General features: G+C 47.8%; 1 protein-coding gene across 5 annotated transcripts in view; it reads right to left on the bottom strand.

The window, feature by feature from the left end:
* Positions 1–8,153: 8,153 nt before the first annotated feature.
* Positions 8,154–23,114, bottom strand: part of St8sia5 (ST8 alpha-N-acetyl-neuraminide alpha-2,8-sialyltransferase 5) — a 69,091-nt gene continuing 54,130 nt past the window's right edge. For 3 of the 5 annotated variants that reach the window (XM_036204590.1, XM_036204592.1, XM_036204593.1), the window contains 4 exons: positions 20,442–20,589; positions 17,723–17,835; positions 13,209–13,301; positions 8,154–9,407 (listed from right to left, as the gene is read on the bottom strand). In XM_036204590.1, the coding sequence (XP_036060483.1) occupies positions 8,939–9,407; positions 13,209–13,301; positions 17,723–17,835; positions 20,442–20,589 (823 nt within the window). In that variant the 3' untranslated portion in view covers positions 8,154–8,938. The remainder of the gene's footprint in view (positions 9,408–13,208; positions 13,302–17,722; positions 17,836–20,441; positions 20,590–23,114) is intronic. The other 2 variants (XM_036204591.1, XM_036204594.1) reach the window with 1 other exon arrangement.

Raw genomic sequence — 23,114 nt, 5'->3', positions numbered from 1 at the left:
TGGCAGGAGCCACACAACCTTCCCCCAGGGTCCTAAACTCTCTCCCCAGCCAGGTGCAGAATTACAGTCTCCTACTGAAGCTACTATGAGAGCTCTCCATGGTACTGCCTGCAGGGGCCCTGCAGGGCTCAGAGCTCCTTTATAACACCCTCCGAATTCCAAAAGCGTTAAGGAGTCTGGCCCATCGCTCAGAAAATATTTGTTGAATGAACGACATAACAAACAGCATGCATTTCATAAATGATATTAAACAAATAAATGAAATACGACCACCTCCATCCACCCCTAGGGCATTCACATATTCATTTATTCAAAGGTTTTATAGAAATCCTGTATTACCATTTGAACACTTGTTCTTCTTCAGCTGGAGGGCTATTTTGGTAGTCCGTGGAATCTTTAGGAAGTGAGGTCTAGCTGTCAGAAGTATGTCACTGGAAGTGGACCTGATATTCAGCACCTGGCTCCACCACAGGAGCCTGTTGCCATGGCCTGGGCTACTCCTCAATGCATAATGCTGATAATTCACTCTCTGCTAGAATGGGCTGAAAGCCTCTGAACCTGTGAGCTAACATGACTCTCCCCCTTTCAAAACTGTTTCTGTTGGCTGTTGTGGTAACTAACACACCCTCTTGTTTGTTTGTTTGTTCATTTTTCTTTATTAAGAAATTTTCTACTCACTCCACATACTATCCACAGATACTCCCTCCTCCCTCATCCCATCCCCCAGCCCTCTCTCCCAAGCCACCCTGCATCCCCACATCCCCCAAATCAAAGTCTCCCATGGGGAGTCAGCAGAGCCCAGCACACTGAGCCTAGGCAGGTCCAAGCCCCTTCCCACTGCACCAAGGCACACACTCTCTTCTTATAGAAGAGCAAATGTACTTGCCTTCCTTCAGTGTATTAAAAGACATTGCCTAGGTCTCAGTGGGGACCTTGTTGGGAGGCAGATTGATCCAAGGCTTTCTCAGAGGCCCTGGTGAGAGGACAAAGGGAGTGTTCATTCTGTGTCCTTGCTCAGGAGTGGACTGGGGCAAGGTCTAGCCTGGAGGCTGGAGCAAGGGCCTCGAAAGAGTTAAGATTCAGTTTCTGGGAACCCAGCTTTCCTCACTAAAGGGCTGAGGTTATCAATCCCAAGGCAGCTGTGTCTGAGGTATCCCATGTTCTCTTTGCCAACATTGTCAGATTTAGCTCTCTGCTGATCTTGGCCCGTTCTACCCTTGCAACAGTAAATAAGGTGTTGTACTTCTTAATAAGCTTGCTTGGCATAAGACGTCAGCTTATGCAAGATCTCCCAGGCCCAGCTATCTGTCTTCTTCATTTCTCATCTCCAGTCTCACCTTTGACACCTCATCACTGGGGACCTACATTCCTCAGAGAGCATCCTTTGGGTCTATAATGCTTGGAGTGTTTAACATTTTACAAGTGTCATAAAGAAACACTTAAATGTCTGTTGCCAACAGCTGTCACCAACTTCGCCAGAGAGAGAATAGGGTCTTCCTACTTGGAAGGTGGAAGCTGGCAAGTGATTTGTGACTCATGCTCAGCAAAGACCAGGCTTAAGCAGCTGCACAGAGGAAATGGTAGCAATGTGTTCTCCTGTTGACCATGAGCTAGGGAGATGAAGAGCTAGAGAAGGATGGGTGAGAAAGGTAAGGAGTGCCCGTGTGGGAAGGTCACCCAATGGCTGCACAGTCAGCATAGGAGACTGCCCATGTGGAAGTGATTTCCGTCCCTCCCCCATTATCTCTCACCCGGGAGCCCCTGGTATGATGCAACCATCAGATACCATGGAAAGGACTATGTCCAACGCGGGATAATCAACACCTATAAAACAGCTGGAATCTGAAGACAGAGGAACATGAAACATATGAGCCCTTGGAAGCTTTCACAGGGAAAGCATCCATTCCCAGGGCCAATCTGAGGGATGGAGGCCATCCTACCTACATCTCACCAGGCAAGCAGACCCTGGCTTATATGAATCCCAGACACATCTTTATGTAGTTCTTTTGGAGATGCATTCAAGAAACTGGTGCTGAAAGTAGTTTTGTTTTCATTATTTTATGAAGGTAGCCAGTGTTCCAAGAGCTCTGACTGATACAGCCTCCAACCTTGACGGTGGGACTTGTCTTAAAGAATGGCAGAGCTGTAAGTTTGGTCCTATAGCAGGGACTTGAGGTTGCCCTTGATAAAACACCACCTCTCCACTTGGACCTGCAGATGCCCCAGTGTGTAATTGAAAGCAGGGAGAGAGCTTGGCATCTCTGCCTTTCCTTTATGTCTGTCTCCTTTGGATCAGATTCCTGCTCAGCTCTAGGTAGCCATGTTCACCACTTAAGGAGCACCTGTCAATAGCCATAGCAACAGTTAGCCCTCTATCTGACCTAGCTCATGCCCGTTTAGGACTGAAGGCATCAATACAAGTATGATAAAGAAGTTGCTACCAACTTTTAAAACATCTTGTTCCAGATCCCTGGAATGGCACCTGAAAGTTCCCATTAATTGCCCTAAATCTGTGGTCTCCTTGGATTTCAGGGACAGTGACCCTGCTCAGAAATCAGCAGGAGCATGAGATGGCTAGCTTTGGGGAGGCTGGCGGGAGCTGCCACTGGGACCCACAGACTCCTCTGCATGGCCACAGCTTGAGGGCTGGCAGTGCTGGACCCATGTCCGTTCCGTCTACACTCCTGTTTCATTCAGGCCTGTGGCCTTCATGACTGTCCTCGTGGTCAGCTGCTTCCTCTCTTCCCACTGAGAACAGCCACTCAGGCAGTGGTTCTAGTGTTCCGGACTTGCTCTTTGGACTGGAATGAACACCACAGCAGCTTCTACACAGATGCTGGACAAGGGTAAAGGCCAGGCCTGGATCAGACACCAGATCATCAGGATTTCCCCCCAGCAAGTAGAAGAACACCATAGGAGCTAAAAAAAAAAGGCCACTGGCCACCTCCACCTGCTCCAGTGCCTTCTGCCTTGGGAAAGTGTAGGTATCCAACAGGAATCTTTCATCACCAATGACCTGGGATTTGTCCTAGGTCCTTCCCAGGGTATAGGCAGGGTCAATGAGAAAATAGATGGTGATATATGTAGAAAATGAAAAGGTTCAGCTGTGGAGAAGAGCAGTCTTATGCTTAAGTCCAGAAAATAACCCAGTATCTGGGGTGTGGCTTAGTGGGAGAAGGTTTACCTAGCATGCATGAGGTCCTGGGTTCGGTCTGTTGCACAAGAAAGAGAAGGTGGGGGAAAAAGGAGAAATCAACAAAGACCAAGAGTCACCAAGCTGGGTTCCAGGTGATGCACCGTTGGCTGAATGACAAGAAAGCCATGAGCAGAGTAGATGTCTCAGCAAGAGAATGTGCTGGCCCCACTCACAGGCATGGGGCAATGTCTCTTTGAGGTTGGACAAAGAGGAAGGAACGTGTTCTCTCTCTCTCTCTCTCTCTCTCTCTCTCTCTCTCTCTCTCTCTCTCTCTCTCTCTCTTCCTGAAAAGGGGTGGGGGAAGTAGCAAGAGGAAATATCAAGTCAGAGGAAAAATCCAAACAGGGGAGTTCGCTTATCTCAGAAAATGAAAACTTCACATACAGGAATTTCAAGAAACCTAAGGAGCGATGTCCTTAAGCACCAAGATTTCTACATATTGAGTCTCTGGGGATGAAAAAAACCTGAAGTACGATGCCTCTTTGCTTTATTAAAGATGGTGGGTGAGCACTGCTTGGAGGTTTTCCTGTCTCCTTATGTTTACATCTGGGATGGAGGGACTTACCCTTGGACTTATTACAACACACCTAATTGCCCCTTCACCAGGAGGCTTCATGTCACCTGATGACTTCTGAGTCTTGTACATTTGGTCTTTGCTGGTAGACTGTTAGCTGCTACTTCTTCCTTTACCCAGAACCTGCTACCATCCTTAATCTATTAGAAACCAGACCCGTGCTTACGAGAGCCGAATGTAAGATTAAAGCAGAGGTCATGCATGACTTGCCTTCTGCAAAATGGGCTTTGAGATGTGATTTACAGCATCTATTTCTATGGCTCAAAACTCATTCTTCATCCATCACCCCAATCCTTGGCTACTAAGGGCCAAGGGACCATTCTGGGAAGTAGTCAGGGCAAGTGAGGTAAGTGTCAATGAAATAGCAACCATTCCCTCCATTAGTGAGATTTCAGGATCTCCAGGGCTTTGTGAACTTTGTGGCTGAGTGTGGATTTCTATGTTACCATGGGAACACCATCACAGGGAGCAACAGGGTCCCATCTGATCAGAATGAGCAGTTGAGGCAAATCTCAGTTCTACCAAACTGGTTCCAACTCAGGCCTTTTCCAAACGCAGAGGAAACAGATGAGTATAAGAAGGGGGATGCTGTAGCTTTCATTGTTGAGGCATGACTTCTGGGTACCATCTTCCATGTTTGTTCCAGACAACTAGGGTAAGTGGGCAGAAGCATGGGCTTGAATCAGAAGGCCAGGTCCTCATCCAGGTGGACTTGCTGTGTGGCCCAGACTAGACTCAAACTCCTGGTCATCCTGCCTCTGATTCCTGAGTGCTGCAATTACAGGTCCCAGGATCACAAGCACCCAGTCATGGATGTTCTTAACACTACTCTGAGACTTTGCATCAGTGCCAGGGGCACAAAGATGAGCTTGGTTCCAAGCTTTCCCCTGGAGAAAACACAAACCATCCACTGGGGGACTGGGGACACTTAGTTGTGTGCTCTGAGGATATCCTTATGGAAGTCAGTGCTAGTTGCCACGGAAGCAAGAGTGTGTGTCCTACTCCACACAGGGGATGTAGCAGGACTCACAACCTGACATCATTTACGGACGTGAGCAGATAAGAACCAGCAGCAATGGGTCTCACAAAAAGTACTTTGAGATGCCAGTTCTCAGAATACACAAGGATCTCTCAAAAGGGCCTGAGTTATGACAGTGGCAGAGGCAAGTACAGGAAGGGAGTGAACTCAAGGGATATTTGTGCTGAAATATCTTTTTACTGGGAACCAGTAAAAAGCGTGAAGAAGGAAGATGTCTGAGCAGAGAGAACCCGGGTTCTCTGTCTGTGCTGATACTGTACCAAGGATTGCACAATACCATGTCACTTAATCCTGGAAACACCAATGACCTGAAGATCTTGTCTCTTTTAGATGATGAATCAGAGCCTCTAGGGGCTTCAGGGACTCCCCAAGATCACAAATCTACTAAACGGTGGAAGAGACTCTGAGTCCAGACTTTTCTACCTACATCAGTAGAGAACGGACAGGCTGACAGGTCTGTCTGAAATGCCATGCAAAGGCAGATGCTCAGAAGGCCCCAATGGACATGCTTCTGATGCTCCTGGGGAGGGCTCGCCTGTAGGCGAGGACAGAAAGGATTGGTGGCTCGCAGGAGATGCAGTTTCAGCAGGAGTGCTCCTGTTAAGAAAGCCCTGAGGAAGGGTCACAGAGGATGAGAGACGGAGAACCTGCAGAGAGACGAGAGGCTGGGCCACATCAGGAGGAAGCAGAGCAGGAAAGAACATGAGGACCTGGAGCCAAGCTTGTCAAATATTACATGGCTGTCAGGCAGGATGAGACCGAAGGCAGAGCACCTTCTTGGGCAATGGCTATGCTGCTAACCTTCAGGATTCCATTTGACCTGTCTGTCCTTCCCTCCTTCCCCTCCCGCTCCACTCCCTGATAACTGGGAACCTGGTCTTGAGAGCTCTCCACACACTGAACGCCTGTGAGTGTATGAGAAGGGCTTTTTTTCAGCATCAGTGCACTCACATAATGGCGAGTACCAGAAGGGCATCTTCAACCACCACGTAACCCCCAGCACAAGGAGCATGCAGTGATACATGGCTGCAGTCGGTAGGATGCAGCCTCTGCTTACTTCTCAGACTCAGCGATATCTAGGGTTGGTTGTTCCATGCTTCTCCGAGACTGGGCAGAGATGCGGTAGCAGCAGCATCAGAAGGTTCCAGAAGCCAGCCTGACCTTGAGCCTCCTCCCTTTCTGCCTGCCTAAGCACTGAGTCACCTACTTGCTGCTGCTGCTGCTGCTGCTGCTGCTGCTGCTGCTGCCACCTTTCAAGTCTGGAAATGCATTCCAGCACAGAGGAAGAAATGGTAGCTGCTTGGTCCATGGGGAATTGATGTCCTTAATTTAACTGGTAGTCTGCACTGTGTGATGAATGGGGCAGAGAGGTCCCAGAATCAACGTCGTCCGGGACTCTTTGGGATAAATGTTACACATACTGACTACCGCGGAAAGCATGTGGTCTGAAAGTCAGGAGACTGGGTGAGTCTCAGGTGAGCCTCTAGCTGGTCACATGCCCTGGGGCAAGTCACTCATGTTATCACTTAACATGGACCATCTTCAGGTGTCTCTCCTTGCTCTAAAATGTAGAGATGGCCTTAGTTCTCCTCCAGGGCAACAGTGCACCAGGCAGCAAAACTGTCACAGAGGTCAGGGCTGGAGAGAGGCTCCCGAGAGCGGAGGCTGGCTGCCTCCTGGGCCCCTGGTTTGGAGTGCAGTCTGCAGAGCTCTGCAGAGCCCTCTCCTGGAGGCTCGGCCATGAGCAGGTCCCTGAGTCACTAAGCCTCAGCCTTCACCTGTACCATTCTAGACTCTTTACCTGAATGGTCTTGTAGTGATGATGGGGAAAGTGGTCGGGTGTAGAGCTACCAGAGGAGAGCACCACGACACAGCAATTTTAATAGTAAATACTATTTATAGCTTAGATCCACACATCATGGATGTCCCTCAGCAGTCACTGTAGAGACCCTACAAGTCCTTTCTAAGCCTCTACTTGAAGAGGTAAGGAAGCTGACCCTCTGAAGGACAGGAGGAATTCATAGGCAGAAGGACGTCCTAACCCCCTCATACATGGGCATGAGATGGATCTGGGTGTGCCACCCACAGCTCCTGTGAGGGCTCTAGCTAGGGTAGGTTCTAAGCACCATCAATTAGGGAGACCCTGCTGTCTGGCCAGACTGTTGCCCACCTGCAGTACACCTATTCCCCAGGCTTTGTCCCTGGCAGACACTCAGTCTGACCACTGAAGTCTCTTCTTTACTCTAGGTCTGTCTCCTTAAGTGGGACAGAAGGTCTTGGAAACCTTCTAGCTCTGACATTCCATGGTTTTAAGAACTGGACTCAGTTAGGTGTGGACTTTTGCTATAAACCTCAGTTAACTTGTATCATTCTCAGAACTTCTTCCTTGGCAGAAACAGCCAGAAAAGTCATAAGCACACCTGCCCTTGTGTGGTGGCTCCTGGTTTACCAGTGTGTGCTGCCCCATGTACTTCTTCAGCTGCTCCATGACCTCACATCCCTGCAGACTAAGGTTTGGGGTCTCCGGGGGGGGGGGGAGCTGGAAGTCAGTTGGAACTTAGCATCCAGACAGCTGGGTGTGGAATGAGCTCCAGGCACCTGCAGGCCAGAGCCCAGAGGAAGCAGGCTCAGAAAATAGTAAGATGAGGGAGTTCCAGCTGGCCAGAAGCCTCAGGGCCAGCTCTCTCCTCAGCTGGGCCTGTTCTGGTACCTACAAAGTGAGGTCAGGTGGAGGGCCTGCGTGGGGGTTTCTCATAGCTGCTCCTCTGAGTGGCATGCCAGGCTGAAGTGCAGATGTGGTCTGTCTTCTCCTCTGCAGAAGATAGGGATGACACCTCTGTCAGGGAGTCATCCCCAACCCAAACACAGACCAGACCAACAACAGGCTTTCTCGAAATGTCTAAAGGGAGGGAATAAAGGAAGGAGGAGAGAGGAAGAAGATGGAGAGGGAAAAAGACAAAGGAAGGGCATTCGGGCTAAAGTCTTCCCCACACAATCCACAGTTCCACAAGGCAATCCACCAACAGTGACCATGCTCACCATCACACTTTGGATGGAAATACAGAGGAGGAAGCAACTGGAAGGAATTTCAGATGTGGATGGCGTAAGGACCTGTCAGCCTAGGCACAGCTGGGTTCCTTAACCCCAGGCTTGATGAATCCCTGTGTCTGAAGACAGCAGGCATGCGCCCCGTGTGTACCACCTTCACAATCGAAACAGCAGGGATATTGTGTCAAAGCCCCAGCCAGCTGCCATCCACCAAGCTCACGTGACAAGGAGCTTTCCAGCTGACGATTTCCTATTCAGGAACACAGTTTAACAAGATTCTGCAGTATTCAGGGACATAAAGAGGAACAGATCTTTATAAATAACTCCTGATTAAAATGGAGCTGAAAATAGGGAGACAGAACAGGAAGCAAATTGCTAAGCACTTATTGAGTCGATAACATCGGCTTGGAGATCTTAGTGCAAATGGCTGGTCTGGTTTATTTCCTTCTTGTCAAAAGGTTAAATGCTGGAACCTAGAGGCACCAAGGCTGTGTGTGTCCAAGGACTCTTTAAAGGGGACATGGCTCTCAGCTACTAGAGTCCTAGGGTGATGCTAACACAGACCTGGATTAGATATCCCTGAAGTCTTTTGAGCCCAGCCAGATAGACCAGGACACTTGGCCACTTTTAGTTCCCTAGAAGGGTTAGCCTCCGAGCCCTGAGATTCTAGATGGTGATTCATGGCTGAGTCCTTGGTATGAAACGTGGGCAGCCAAATGTCTGAATGAGACCTGGACTGTGCTCTCTCCTGCTAAGTGGATGTCTCACCTGCTGGTCTGGTCTATTCTCAGCAAGGCCTGACTTTGCTGCAAGCCAGCCACCACAGTTCATGTTCTCTGGGAAGTTGAAACTGAGTGGAAATGTGCTTATGAGGCCCCTGACCTTGGAGAGTGGCTCAGCAGCTAAATGGAGACACGGGATGGAGCCTCAGGACAGAGCTGACTTTGCATGGGTTCTGTCCCTGACTCCCTCCCCAGGCCCCAAACACAAACCCTAAATCCTTCGGGAGCAACAATGGCAGGGCCGGGGAACCCCGAAGGGAAGCTGATGGGAGCTGAGATGCCCGTCATGGGCCTGTTTGTCAGCCATAATTGCAGGTGCCTGTGTGCACATGGAGGATGCCCCGGCTGTGCAGGTGAAGGAAGGTGAAGATCTCAGAGGGCATGGCGTGGAAGCCGGGCTTGGGCTTGACGTTGTCGTAGTAGTGGTGCATGATGTGGAAGCCGGAGGGGTTCATGGGGAAGGCCCAGAAGCCGAACAGATGCACCTCCTCACAGAGCTCCAGGGCGGCGGTGACCAGGATGAGGCCGGTGCTGATGCGCTTTGCACGCACACCCAGGCTGAGCCAGTAGCGAGACATGCTTGACAGATACTGCGGGTGGAAGAAGTAGACCTGCTGCTGTGACCCGAAGTCATCCAGCAGGTACTTGACCCGGAAGGACACGAGGGTGTTGCGAACATTGTAGAACGCGGGCAGCAGCACTGAGGCATTCTTGTACATCTGCAGCACTCTGAAAAAGGGCCGCCGCCATTTCTCCAGCTTGTGGAACCTGCAGAGTAGCAGAGTGAGCAGCAGCAAGCCCTGTGCATCCTCACAGCCCAGACTCCCCACTTCATCCCCCCCCCCCCCCCCTCACCTCACCCGAACACCCTCCTCCCTCACACCTCACCTCCCACCTTTCACCCTCTTCCCCTCCGGGCTCACAGGGCTGCCTAGCATCCCCTCTTCTGCCTCCCTTTCCTACCTTTACATATTTATTGTTTGTTTATTCATGGAGAGGGCACATGCCACAGAGCCTGCGTGTGGAGGTCAGAGGACAACCTGCCAGAATTGGTTCTCTCTTTCCATCATGTGGGCCCTTTGTACACTGTGAAGATGTATCACTCAGATTGGTTTAATAAAAAACTGAATGGCCAATAGCTCAGCAGGATTTCCAGGCACAGAGGATGCTGGGAAGAGGAAGGGCAGAGTCATGAGGAGGTACAGAGGAAGCATGACATGTAGGAGATGAGGTAACAAGCCATGAGTCCCAGGGCAGTGCATAGATTAATAGAAATGGGTTAATTTAAGTTATAAGAGCTAATTAAAAACAAGCCTAAGCTATTAGCCCAGCTTCGTAATTAATAATAAGTCTCTCTGTCATGATTTAGGAGCTAGCTGTCAGGACAGAGAAAAATTCACTACAAATGCTGCCTAACATGGGGCACATATTTCTGCATAAGACCTAAGAAAGCTTAAAAAAGGTTCCAAACACTCAAAAACAGAGCCAAACATGGCTTTGTAGTCCTGTAGTCTCTCACATGGGCCATGGTATAGAGATGCATCTTCCAGCTGCTGCCTACAGGTTCCAGCTGCCAGGGCACCATGTGTGGTGGTTTAAGTTTAGCTCATGCAGACAGAAAAGGTTACAGATATGCAGTAAAGCAGATCCAGACAGGAAAAATCCTCTAAACAAGTTACAGGGTGTTTAAAAATGTGAGTAGGCTTAAAAAAGAAAAGGAAATGGGTATAGACAGTCATAGAAAAAAAAGCTTATAAATAAGATAAAGTCTTTTAAAAAGATAACATAAAATGGACAGCCATGTAAAGATGAAAAATATACAGAGTCTGGATCCTGTATGGTGTTGTACTGACTTTAAAATTTTTGATTGCCAATGGGAAAACAACAGCTGCTGAGAGACACTGGCTTATAAAAACTACTAAATTAAACAAACATTTTTAAAATGTCTTAACTTCAAAAAAATATGTTTTTTGAAGTAAAAAAAAATATGTTAAGTTGGGGAAGAGGTTATGCTTTTGTTTCCACAGACAATGAAAGGCTATAGATCCATTCAAGGTTGATAGAGATCAGGTTTGAAAATCCTGGCTACAGACATAAAGAAATAAACCTAGAAAAACTACAAGACAGGTGGCGTATATTTTACCTGTTCGAACATAAAACAAAAAATCATCTTTGGCTGGCTTGTGTACAACACACAGTCCATACTTGTGTTAATGCAGATACGTGTGTTACCTTTTAAAGTTTATGTGTTTTCAGAGCAAGGGGACCAGGCACCTATGACAGCAGGTGGCCCTTTGATCCAGCCTCTCAGAGCGCCTCTGTTGCAGTTTCCTCAGAGTTCTGCATGCAGAACAGCTTCAAGGCTGCTGGCTGAGATGGTCCAGCCTCACAGACTCTTCTAGCCAGAACTGCAGATAAGCCTTACACTTTGTCTTTGCACAGAGAGTGGACAAAAATGGTATAACTACTTTTCCCACAATTTGACCATTATCTCAATTTTCTCAGGTTCCCTAAAGATGCTTTCATCCACAGACATCAGGAAGTAATCTAGAGAACACAACACCCATATTCCCAAGAGATGGGGTAGGTGGCTTTTGGTTATTCCATGGGTTATAGATGTTTATTGTTTAGGGGCAGCAGTTACCTCAACTGCTGACAGTATGCTGTCCAAACTGGGCAAGCAGGACACACACACAAAGGCGATTGTCAAACTTTGCCAAGACAAGGTAGGTTAGTCCTTCAAAATTCCTGCTTCACAGAAAAGTCTGTCAGATATTCTAAGCCTGTAGGCTAAAGATGTATGCCCCAATGTTACAGAGGAACTTTGGGTTCAGGCAGTCAGTGACCTTTGCCATTTTGGAAGTAGCTTGCACTGCACTTCCTGTTTACTCAGGTAATATATCCTTCTGGGGTCTTTGATGGATTGAAGACTAGATAGTTATAATTTTCCTTCATTATGATAGAAGATTAATTAGGTGCCAAATTTTAGACTCCATCAAGAGAGGATAAATAATGGAGTACTTTCTCTAAATTTGCCAAATACAAATGGACTGGACATTGTAAATGTAATTCTTACTTGATAAATGTTCTTATTGTATATGGTTTCATTTGTTAAAACTAATACTTTTCCCTTCCTATTTAGAAACACCTGATAATTGCTCTTATTGTATATAGTTTTATTATGTTAGAGTTAAAACCCGTCCTTTTTATTTAGACAAAAGGGGGAAATGTTGTGGAATAATCTTTTTGTACACTGTGAAGAAGTGTCACTCTGCTTGGTTTAATAAAAAGCTAAATGGCCAATGGCAAGGCAGCATTTCCAGGTACAGAGGATGCTAGGAAGAAGAAAGGCAGAGTCATGAGGAGACATGGAGGAAGCATGACATGTAGAAGATGAGTTAACAAGCCATGAGCCTCAGGGCAACACATAGATTAATAGAAATTTAAGTTATAAGAGCTGGCTAAAAACAAGCCTAAGCTATCGGCCAAGCTTTCATAATTAATAATAAGTCTTTGTATAGTGATTCAGGAACTGGCTGGTGGGACAGAGAAAGACCTGCTACAGGCCCTGGAGATTGAACTCAGGTTGTCAAAATGAGCACCAAGAGCGTTTACCCTCTGAGGCATCTCACAGCTCCCAGGAGTATGGCTTTTCTTGAATGGCTTTTCTTGAATGGCTTTTCTTGAAGATGTTTTTTGTTTTTTTGTTTTTTTTTTTTAAATGGGCATAAGAAAGGAGATGACATGGGCTGAAAAACTAGTGTGGGGCTATGGGGAGACAGCAATGTTCAACTTAAAGGACCAAGGCAGACAGGGAAGGCACAGAGGCTGTGGAGCCTCACATTACTTCCCTGCTGTTTCCCCTAAGATTGGGAGTGACCATCTGACCCAGCTTTCTGGACTGGCTAGGCCTCTCCTTGATATCTTGACTTCTGCCTGCATGTCCTTTCCAGTGACCATCCATCCCTCTGCAGCAATCTCTGCTCTCTGAAGGCTCCTGGCTATTGGCATCTGATGTAATTTAGCAACCCTTCCCCTGCTCTCATCCCTCTTTCCCACACTTTAGCCAGGCTGACTATGTGCAGCATTGGGGTTTCAACCCACTAGCTCCTGCAGACCTCTCAAGCAGACCCACAGAGGGCAGCCAAGTGAGAACTGAGATCTTTGCATGATCATACCCCCATACCTGGATATGGCCTGCCCCCAGCCCACCTGAAGTGTCCCTGACCACCCGAAGTAACAGCTGCTCAGACCTGCACTGCCCAAAAGAAACATGATGCAGACCCCGCGAATGGAATTAACAAGAAATCAGGGAAGTTATTAAAAATAATTTTCATATTTTATTTAACCAAATATAAAAATACTATCATTTTAGCATGTGATTAATGTAGAAATCAATAAGATGTGTTAAGCCCCTTTGTATGTATTAAATCTTTGATGCCCAATGAATGCCTCATGTAGATAGTTGGCACGTCTCAATCAGGACAAACCATTTTCCCAGTGCCCAATGGTTGTAGGTGACTAGTGGCCACCAAAAAAGAACACAGGTCTAGAAAAAGGACCACTGACCTGTCAATGATGATGCTGGGGTTCACAGTGACTACATCTGTCTTCTCCCCCACATCTATGGTATACTGCCCTGAGATGGGGGGCAGGTTGCACCTGCAGAGAGATAGCCTCACATAGTTAGGTGTTCAGTTATCTTCAGGTGGCTGGGAGTGGGGGAGGAAAGGATATGGTTACAGGTCAGAGAGAGGCTGAGGCCACCAGCTGGGCAGGACATCTATGGCCGGTTAAAGCAAAGGTCCTTCTGCCCTTTATCAGAAACAGAACAGCAAAAAACCTCCAAACCTTGGTCTCACTGAAGTTACAACCATAGAAATGTTGAAACTATCACCAAAAACATGTCCTTGAAAGCTGTGGTCATCTCTGCATCTCTGGAATGGTATGGCATTGAGCAGGGAGATATAAGAGCATCCCCAGCTCCCCTTGTCTGGGGGACTCAGGGCTTCTCTGAGGAAGCAATGCTTGAGCTAAGGGCAAAAATTAGCAAGTCAGCTGGCAGAAGGACCAAATACCTGTACAACATTCAGAGACACCCCAACACCCTTTGGAAGTACAACACTGAGGTACAAAGTTGCACAAGTGTGTGCAGTGTGAACTGTAGAAAGCCCCTGAGGTAGGAATGTGAGGTCGCCAAGGCAACAACACCCTAACCTCCAAAACTGGGTAACATGCACCTTAATTGGCAGAAGGGGCACTATAGCTGAGAACACACTGAGGATCCTGAAATGAGAAGGCAATTCTGGATTGTCCAGGTGGGTCTAGGGAAATCACAAGAGCCATTACAAAGAGAATGTGATATTACAAGAAAGGTGTTTTAGTCTGCTAGTCAGGGTTCTCTAGAGGAACATATTAGATAGATAGATTAGATGGATGGATGGATGGATGGATGGATGGATGGATGGATGGATAGACAGGTAAGTAGGTAGGTAGGTAGGTAGGTAGATGGATGGTTGGATAGACCTAAGAAAGAGCCCAAGAAACACTGTGGCAACTTCTTCATGTAACCATGTTTCTTGGGGTCTTCCCAAATTAGCATAAATTCAGAACCAGTATCCCATAGACCCTAGACCCTAGAAAAATCGAATTGTTTCCTTTATCCTTTGTAAAAGGCCATAGATGCCTCTGGGGAAGGACAGGAGAAAGGCTGACATAAAACTCTTAGATATTTAATGAAGGTCTTTCCTCAGGGGAACCTGGCCTTCCTTCATTCAAGAGCTTCTGAGTCCGCAAACGGGCTTACATCTGGAGACTGGCTCACATCTGGAGACTGGTTTAGGGGCCTAGACTGCCTTTTGCCATCAATGTAGCCTTTCTTTCATTTGTTTGAGAATATTTCCACTTATACAGATCAAATGGAAATGCAGTAGGCTTCTTATCTATTTCATGTACGGAAACACCATGCATGGTTGATTAGCCAGTACCAAAGGCCCGTATGAGTCATTTCACCATAAAAAATCACCGCTATGGGCTAGGCCATTATGGACATTGTTTTGTGTGCGCTGCCTGTAGAGATAACTAGGATCACCTTGCTTTTAGGGATTCAGTGCTGCCAGCTGCCCCTGCTACTTTGCAGCCCAGTCGGACCCACTGCATTAATGCAGCCAGCTGAGCAGCAGCATCTGCAACCCTAAGGTCTGACACAAGGAAAAGGGCCGCAACAAAGTTCTTCAAATGAGCTGCTGCCTCTCTCACCAGTTTGCCTCTCACAGGATTAGTGGGGGACATGTCTTCTGGGCCTTCCCATTGTGGAGGATGTGGTTTTACACAGCATACTCACTGTAGTATTCCAATTTCTCTGAGCCTTACAAACCCTTCATCAACACTAAACCAAGGTATACCAGGTATCTCCAACTCCTTTTCAGTAGACCATCTTTTGACAAATGCGTCAACCAACCATTCAAACAAACTTTTCACACCCCCTTTTTTTTTTTTACTATGCCAATTTCCATGTTAAACCTAGAATCTTCATTCACTGGGCCCATGTCAATAAACTCAGCCTGACTCAGTTTTATGTTCCTTCCACCATTATCCCACACCCTTAAAATTCATTTCCACGCATTTCCCAGACGTCTGCTTGAATGAATTAGCAAACTCATTAAGTTCTTCAGTAGTATGGACCACACTTTCTATCTCTCTTCTAGGCCTGCTTAGCCTTAAGTCTGGTTATAGGTCTAAAGGCAACTTTTGGTGGGCCTGAGGGGCATCAGTATGATCTTGCCTGGCATCTCCTTCAGAGAATGTCACTGCCAGTGTAGCAGACCATGGAGGGTTAATTTCCTCAGTCAAAGGTGGAAAAGGCAATATAATATTTCAGGGGATAGAGGTAGGAACACATCTTCTGCCGAGGTGGAGAGACTCCTTCCTCAGTTGAGATTAAACCCTTGAGAATCTGAGGGTTCAAAGTTCTCAGTTTCAGGAAGATTCTCTCACACATTTACGTCCCAAGTCCCAGGACCCCATTCTTTATCAATTAATGTCATTCCTTTAACCACTGACACCTTCAGAAGAGGGGACTTGAGTTTTCACTGTTATGTACCCAACCTTATGGTGAGGGCTTCAGATTGATTTTCCACAACTTGAGCTCTGCAGCTGCTAGAGAGAAGATTCTCTACTAGAAACCTTTAGACTATGTATGTGCATCCAGACCCTGTCAATTTCATTAGCATCGTTGTTGTCCTTCCCATATTCTGAGGTGCTACAAGTTGGTTAATTTTATCACAGAGCTCATTCTTTTCCTTTGTCAGTTCATCCAGAGGTGCTGGGGCAACCATGCAGCAGCATCCTTGTCCTTTTTTTCCAAAAAATTATCAAAAATTTTACATGCAGAGTCACTAAATCTGTTGTCTCTCACAATTGGTGAATCAGAATAATCAAATACATGTCTCCTTAAATTTATAAAATAAACTTTTTTTAAAAGTTTTTTTTTAAAGTTCACACCATGGGCTTTTAGTACTCCCCAAGCTTCCAGAAGAGGCTTCAGTAACTGTGGGTGTTGGCCATATTCTAGATACTTAAAATTTTCATCCTTGGATTGCTCTAGAACCACTTCTGGTACCAAAATCTGTATTAGTCAGGTTCATATACATATTTATGAGAGTCACATATAAGTTTATGGAATTTATTAGAATGGCTTACAGACTGTGGTCCAGTTAGTCCAACAATGGCTGTCTACCAAAGGAAGGTCCAAGAACCCAGTAGTTGTTCAGTCCATGAGGCTGATGTCTCAGCTGCTCTTCAGTCTACACCAGAATCCTCAAGAAGTAGGCTCTAATGCCAGTGGAGGAGTGGACTTTCCAGCAGACAAGGAGAGCAAGCTTCCTTCTTCCATGTCCTTTAAAAGCTGCCAGCAGAAGGTGTGGCCCAGACTGAAGGTGGATCTTCCCGTCTCAAAAGATCCTTATGAAAAGTGGGTCTTCCTGCTTCAAATAACTTCATTTAAAAAAAAAATTCTCACAGGTGCTCAGTTGTTTGGGTTTTAGTTAGTTCCAGATGAAGTCAAGTTGACAACCAAGAATAGATATCCCAAAAGGAGAGAGGAAGCATGTAAAGTGGGTATGGTGGCACATGATGGCAATCCTAGCATGCAGGAGGCTGGGCAACAAGATGGCAGTTTGAAGCCAGCCTGGGCTACTCAGTGAGTACTCGTTTCAAAAACAGGAAGCAAGAGAGGGAGGAAGGAAAGATGGGGTGGGGCCAGCAATAGAACCAGAGAGAGAGAGAGAGAGCCACATCTCAACCCCAGAGCGGAAGACTGTAAACCCTGTCTGTTTCGAGCCACTGGCTTCCTGGTGATTTGTCATAGTAGCAGGAAGAAGTTCCTACAGACCCAAATAAGGCAAACTGAACAATAGAGTGTCTATGGTTCCAGTCCCCATAAGACAGACGACCTAGCTGACAGGTGTCAAATGTCCCCTGAGAGTGACACCAGGTTCTTTAGGAGCCTGGTGAAGGGTGTAGGTGAGGGCATCCAGGGAGAGGGTGGTGGAAGAGCAGCCAGTGCTCTTACCTGGTGAGCCGTCTCTCCAGCCCTGGGAGCTTTCATTTTCAATTCATTCTCCCTGCCTGGGCCAACGAGGAGAGGAGGGATCCCCACATGAAAAGAGGGCCATGCCCCACAAGGAAGGAGGAATGCAAAGACCCCTCTCTGGCCCATTTAGAGCCTGGGTGAAGTCACAGGTGTTCCTCTTCCCACCAGGGCTTGCAGCGGGGCCAACCCATGTAGGGAGTGGGGGCTTTGGGTTCACTGTCAGCTCTACAGGGATGTTAGTTGTAGGGTCTCCCATCCAGAACGCCATTAGCCTTTTACATACCCCACCCTCCATTTTGGAAAGTGGAAACTAGGACCCCAGAGTCCAACAACCTGTTTAAAGGAATAGGGCTAGAGGCATAAGAGGTCCCTGCATCATGAAGGTGTGCTTACGGTGGCAGCAGAGCACAGGGATGGGGACAATGTGGAGGAAGGGCTCAGAGAGGAGGGCCATGGAGGCAGCAGATGCACCTCCAGGCAGCTCCCTTACCGGAAGACAAAGTCGGCACTGTTGATCTCCTTCCCGCAGCCGCTGTTCTTCAAGATGCCTCCGTTGCCCACCACAGCACACTTCTTAAATTGAGATCGGTAGTAGGGCATTTCCTAGAGAGGTACATGCATGGTGTCACAGCCCGCGCCACCCCACCTTCACCTGAGGCTTCACCTCTGCCCCCCAAATATCCCCCTCTATGAGCTCTACCCAATGAGGCAGCCTTGACCTGAATGTGAGAGAAGAGGAAACCCAATGTACAGATGAGAAGGGGGAAGAAGAGACTTGCTGTATTAGGTGACTCCTTCCATTTCTGACACCAAGGAGTCTGCAGGCCTGCTTTGCCCCCAGCACCCACCAGCCAACCAATTGCTGAGGGTCCCACACTGTACCAGGTATTAGGCTCAATCAAAGTAGCTGTCACGGCCCTCTGCGACCCTATGGGGGGACAGGTCCAGGGTGCCAGGACAGGGAGAGTACTTTGGTCTCAAAGGCAATAGGGGGAGAAACAGAATGAGCCACTGTAATCCTAGGAAAAGTCATTGGGGGTTTCTTGTGTTAACCACAAGTGTGTCCTAAGCATGCAAATCAAGAACTATTTGGAAACAGCCATTTCTAGGCTCCATCTAATAGCCACAGAATCAGAATCTCTGGATGAGCAAAAGGCTGGAATGCTGACCCTCTCTCTAAAGCCCCAGAGACACCGCTATGCTAAGGAAAGCTGCTGTGTGCCATGACTCAGGGGCTAGAAAACCATGGCCATGGGCCACATCTGCTCTACCACCTTTTTTTGTATGGCCAGTAAGCTGAGACTAACATTTATAGTTTTAAGTGGTCTGAAGCCACTCAAATAAGACGTGTGAGTTGTGAACATTACACAAACTTTCTGATGTCTGCGCCACTGAGACAAAGCCTCCTTCTTTAGTTTACTCATGACCATGGCCATTTTCATGAGGGGACCATGATGGCAAGTGGTGGTGGTGGTGGTGACAATGCTGTTACTATCTGGTCCTTCCCAGAGAAAGGTGCGGAGAGACCCTGCTGTGTCTCCTGACCTCAGCAATTCATGCCCTGGCTCTCCAAGGACTCCTAGGCCGGCCCCGGCTATGTCACATGCCACTGTGACCAGCTTAAGATGAAAGCTTATTTGCTGTCCACCTCAAAAGCTCACTCAGTGAAGGTGGTTCAACACTAGCACTATGCTATACCTTTGGCTCATTCCCTGAGCCCAAATCTTGCCAGATCACTCTGGTATCAGCAATGGGACATACATAGAGATTCTGGTTTTATCTTGTTAGCACCTCCCCTGACCCGCTAAAACATGCAGGGCATCCTGTAGCTCACCTTCCAGAACATAGCCATGAACACACTCTTGCCACCTGCCTCTCTGCCAAAGCCATACCACCCCAACGCCATAGGACCATCCAAACCAGCCAAAAGCACAATTTCTTTATCTTTTTCCCCAAGAGTCCAGAACCTGGAGCTGTGCCAGCTGTCAGCTCAGTGATCTGAATGGGTCATGGATATGGACCCCCGCCCTCACTCTGTAGCCCATGGGCAGATGAGCCCACTGAAATAGTAGTGGCTACAACTAACCATGTTCTAACTGGAACTGAGTCCCACAGCACAGAAGAGAATTTGCATCTGATACCACTACCTGGTCAAAAGCTCATAGCTGGGGAGGTCTTAAGGCCCAGTGAGGAATCTGCAGCTGTTGACATACTAAATGGACATGATGTGCCCATCAAATAGCCATCTAAGAATTGCATGTGTCCCTAAGTATCACTGCCAGCTTTGTTCAGAAAAGTTTGCAGTGGGCAGTATATGTCATCATAGATATTAATAACTAGACAAAGTGCCAAGAATAAGTGATCATTTATGGCCAACCATAAGTGGGACATCCAGATCACCTTCTCCAAATCCCAGGGAACATTGTGGAAAGGAGGAAGGGCACTGTGGAAGAGAGCCATAGGACAGGGTGGAGTCTGGCAGAATGCCGTCTTCTGGGCATCTGGTCAAGGCTTAATAGTGGCACTCTTGAATTCACAGTAGCTGTGATTACCACATGAGACTAGACCAGTCAACATGATGTTATGGAATGGGGATGGACTTATGAGCTCCAGCCCTCCCTGAGGATCTACAGGTAGTTAATGGTTGCTGGGGAGGGAGAGACATTTTCTTCAGCAATGTGCTCATGGGAAAATTGCCCATGCTCCTGTATGCAACCCCAATAAAGCCCATTGAATTACTGAAGAAAAAAGGATGAGAGGAGAATAATTGGGAAGGGAGGAGCATGGGAAGGGAACAGGAGAAGGTGGTGGTGGAAATGGCAGGAATATGACCAAAATACATCGTAGCCATGTATGAAAATGGCATAATAAAACCAATCATTATGTATGACCAATAAATGCTAAGAAAAGGCGTTCTTGCACAGCGACCCCAAGGTTATCTGAGGTGGCTGACATTCAGGCCTGGCTCTGTCCTGGGCCTGGGCCTGCCTTCTGGTGCTCGCATGCTTCCTGTGTGTTTTTTTCTTGTGCCTGACTCAGGATCAAGCTACAGTTCATCCCTCTTCTAGATAGCTGTGAAATGTCCTCAGCACGAATTTTACAATTTTAATTAGGCAGAATTTTAACCTCTTTTTGCCACAAATTATACACCCACAGCTAGTTGGCATTGACCACCAGCTCCTTCCCAGACCACCATGTTGGGGGCGCACCTTGGGAAACATTTGGAAGATCTCCTGATTGATGTGATAGAAGCCACTGGACTCCACTTCATACCTGAGATTCGTCTCAATGGGAGTGTTCTTCTGGGTGGTGAAGAGAAAGCCAGGGGCGTTGCAGCACCTGGACAAGGTGGACCTGCTGGGCATGAAGACAGGTGACACTTGGTTGGCAGAGCTTGGGGGGGGGGGGAGCTTGCTTTCCATCCCGTTCCCATACTCACTTCCTCCCCACCCCCTCAGCACCCTCCTGCACCTGGGCCTCTCTGTCTCTCTAGGACCCAGGTTAGCTGCCTATGGGAAGGCTCTGGCTGCCATGATGGCTCTTGTCTTTGAAGACTCTGGCACAGACGAATCACATGCTAATCACCTGCAGTTAGTTGTCGCTGCAGCTGCAGCAGCAGCCTGCCTCACTGCCAAGACAGTTACATCATCACCTGTCACAGGTGCCTTTCTACCACCAGCTATGCAACATGTGCATCCCTTAAAAGTATCCACCAGGCACAACTCGATCTCTTGTCTCTCTTCTTCCTCGTCTCTTCCCTGTTCTCTCTCTGTCTGCCTGTCTGCCTCTCTCATGTCCCCACTCCAAACCAGCCTTTCACTCTCTCCCTCCCACCTCCCCCAATCTACCTTTTGCACTAACTCCGTTGTGCATGGCATGTTTACTTAGTGGCATACCTTGGCAGGGCCCACTGAAAGGTACCCACTTCACCTTTCTTTCTTCTTCTTTTTTTTTTTTTTATCATTACACCTGCCTTCTCAGGCTGGGAGGAAAGCCGGATACCAGGTCCTACACCTCTCTAAACCTCATAGCACTCAGCACAGGCTTGTTCAAAACCACCCTGTGACAGTCACGCCAGCCAGGCCTTGACCAATGCCCACTCAGTGACAGCAAGACTCCCCCTCAGAGTTCACTGCTCTGGGACATGCTCTTCAGCCCCTCCTGTCCACTCATCCATCAACCTGAAGCCAGAGCTCTTCAGAGTCTCAGCCCCCATGGCCAACACTCAACAAAGATCTCCCCTTATCACACAAAACCAAGGCCTGTATGGTCACCCAAAGTGTCACATCCAGACAGTCAGAAGCTGGCTTAGAGAAAAGGCAGGGCCAGAATGGGGACACTGGGTTGGTACCAGATGCCTTCCTCAGAAAGTGGAACATGGCTCCTGAAAAATGTTTCAGGAATTCAGCATAGAAAGAAAGGGAGGGAGGGAGGGAGGGAGGGAGGGAGGGAGGGAGGGAGGGAGGGAAGGAAACACTCAGAAACTCTCAAAGCTGAGCTGAAGACAACAGATTTTAAATAAAATAAATTATAAAATAAAAAGCCTGAGGGAAATGGGACTGTTGGAGCAACCTGTTTTTCTCTCTTCTTCAGGACTTTCTAAGAATGCTCTTGAAAGGGTTAACTCTTGGCCAACCTTGTCCATGCCTGGAAACTTAATGAAAGTTATGGCCGTGGGCACAGACCACTGCCTCCTTGAGTTACACTGGAGTACATACAGCTCCAAGCTCAGTCCCCTGCAGTGTCCAGGGAGCCCTGGGAGAATGGACCTCCCCCACAGAGCCCTGTGATGACCCCCCACAAAGCCCTGTAATCACGCACCCACGCACACCATCTTCCCTCACACACACACCCCAAGCAGGCCTAGGAGGTCTGGAGTACACACAGCTCCAGGCCCAATGCCCCCTGGGTCCAGGTGGCTCTTATAATGATCACTGGCAGGTCAGGAGGATGTCTGGAGTGTTCTCAGGAGCTCTGGAGTGGAAATATGAGTTGGCACTTAGCATCCAGAGGCCTGGACTCTTTTTCTCTCTGGCCTGAAGCTGTGGGCCCCAAGCAGGTGTCTTTCGATTCTAGGCCTCAGTTTCTTCATGTATAAAATGCAGGGGTGGCCCTTCTGTTTCTGACCCTCTATAATTCTGTGACTCCAGCTTGTCCAAGCCAAAAGGTTAAATGTAAAGGTTAAATGACCTTTTTTATGATTTCACATCTTGCTGAGAAATCTGCTGGGAAACCAGCTGGCTGCTAGTCATGGAGTAGTCTTTCTGTGGAGAATTGGATTTTAGAATGTGACTAAGGCTTCTGAGGAGCCACGGGTCAGCGTAACAAACCATCATCTGGATCCTTCAACTTTGTAAATGCAGAAACAGTCTTGTCTGCCAACTAGAGGACATCCTCATATGAAGCAAGCTGGCACGTGGCTAGTGTGTGAATCAGATGGCAAGTTTGCAGACAGCAGGATGGAGGACAGCTCTCCTGCACCTAGAATGCCAGCACCTCACTCCTGCACTGCACCAGGTTCCCACCAACTTGGATGGAGGAGCATTCCATTTTCCAGAAGTTTGAAGTGAGAGCAAACAGAGGCAACTGATGGTCCTGAGGGCTTTCTGTTTGGAACACAAAAGGTCTGATGACACCTTCTTTCCCCACACCTAAGTCCACTCCACATCCTTAACCCAAGGGTCTATGCTCCGCACAGCCTCATCCCACAGGGCTCTCTGCTCCCCACAGGGCTCTCTGCTCCCCACAGGGCTCTCTGCTCCCAATAGCCTCTCCCCCATAGCCTCACCTCACAGAGCTGGCTCACAAACAGAGCTCTGCATTTCTATTGATACATCTTGTCCTGTCATGCTAGCATTGTTTTAGATGGGAGTCCCCAGTAT

Source organism: Onychomys torridus, chromosome 13 (genome assembly GCF_903995425.1).
Source record: "Onychomys torridus chromosome 13, mOncTor1.1, whole genome shotgun sequence".
NCBI classification, from domain to species: domain Eukaryota; kingdom Metazoa; phylum Chordata; class Mammalia; order Rodentia; family Cricetidae; genus Onychomys; species Onychomys torridus.
The sequence above is the reverse complement of the archived record's forward strand: the minus strand, read 5'-3'. Positions and strand labels throughout refer to the sequence as shown.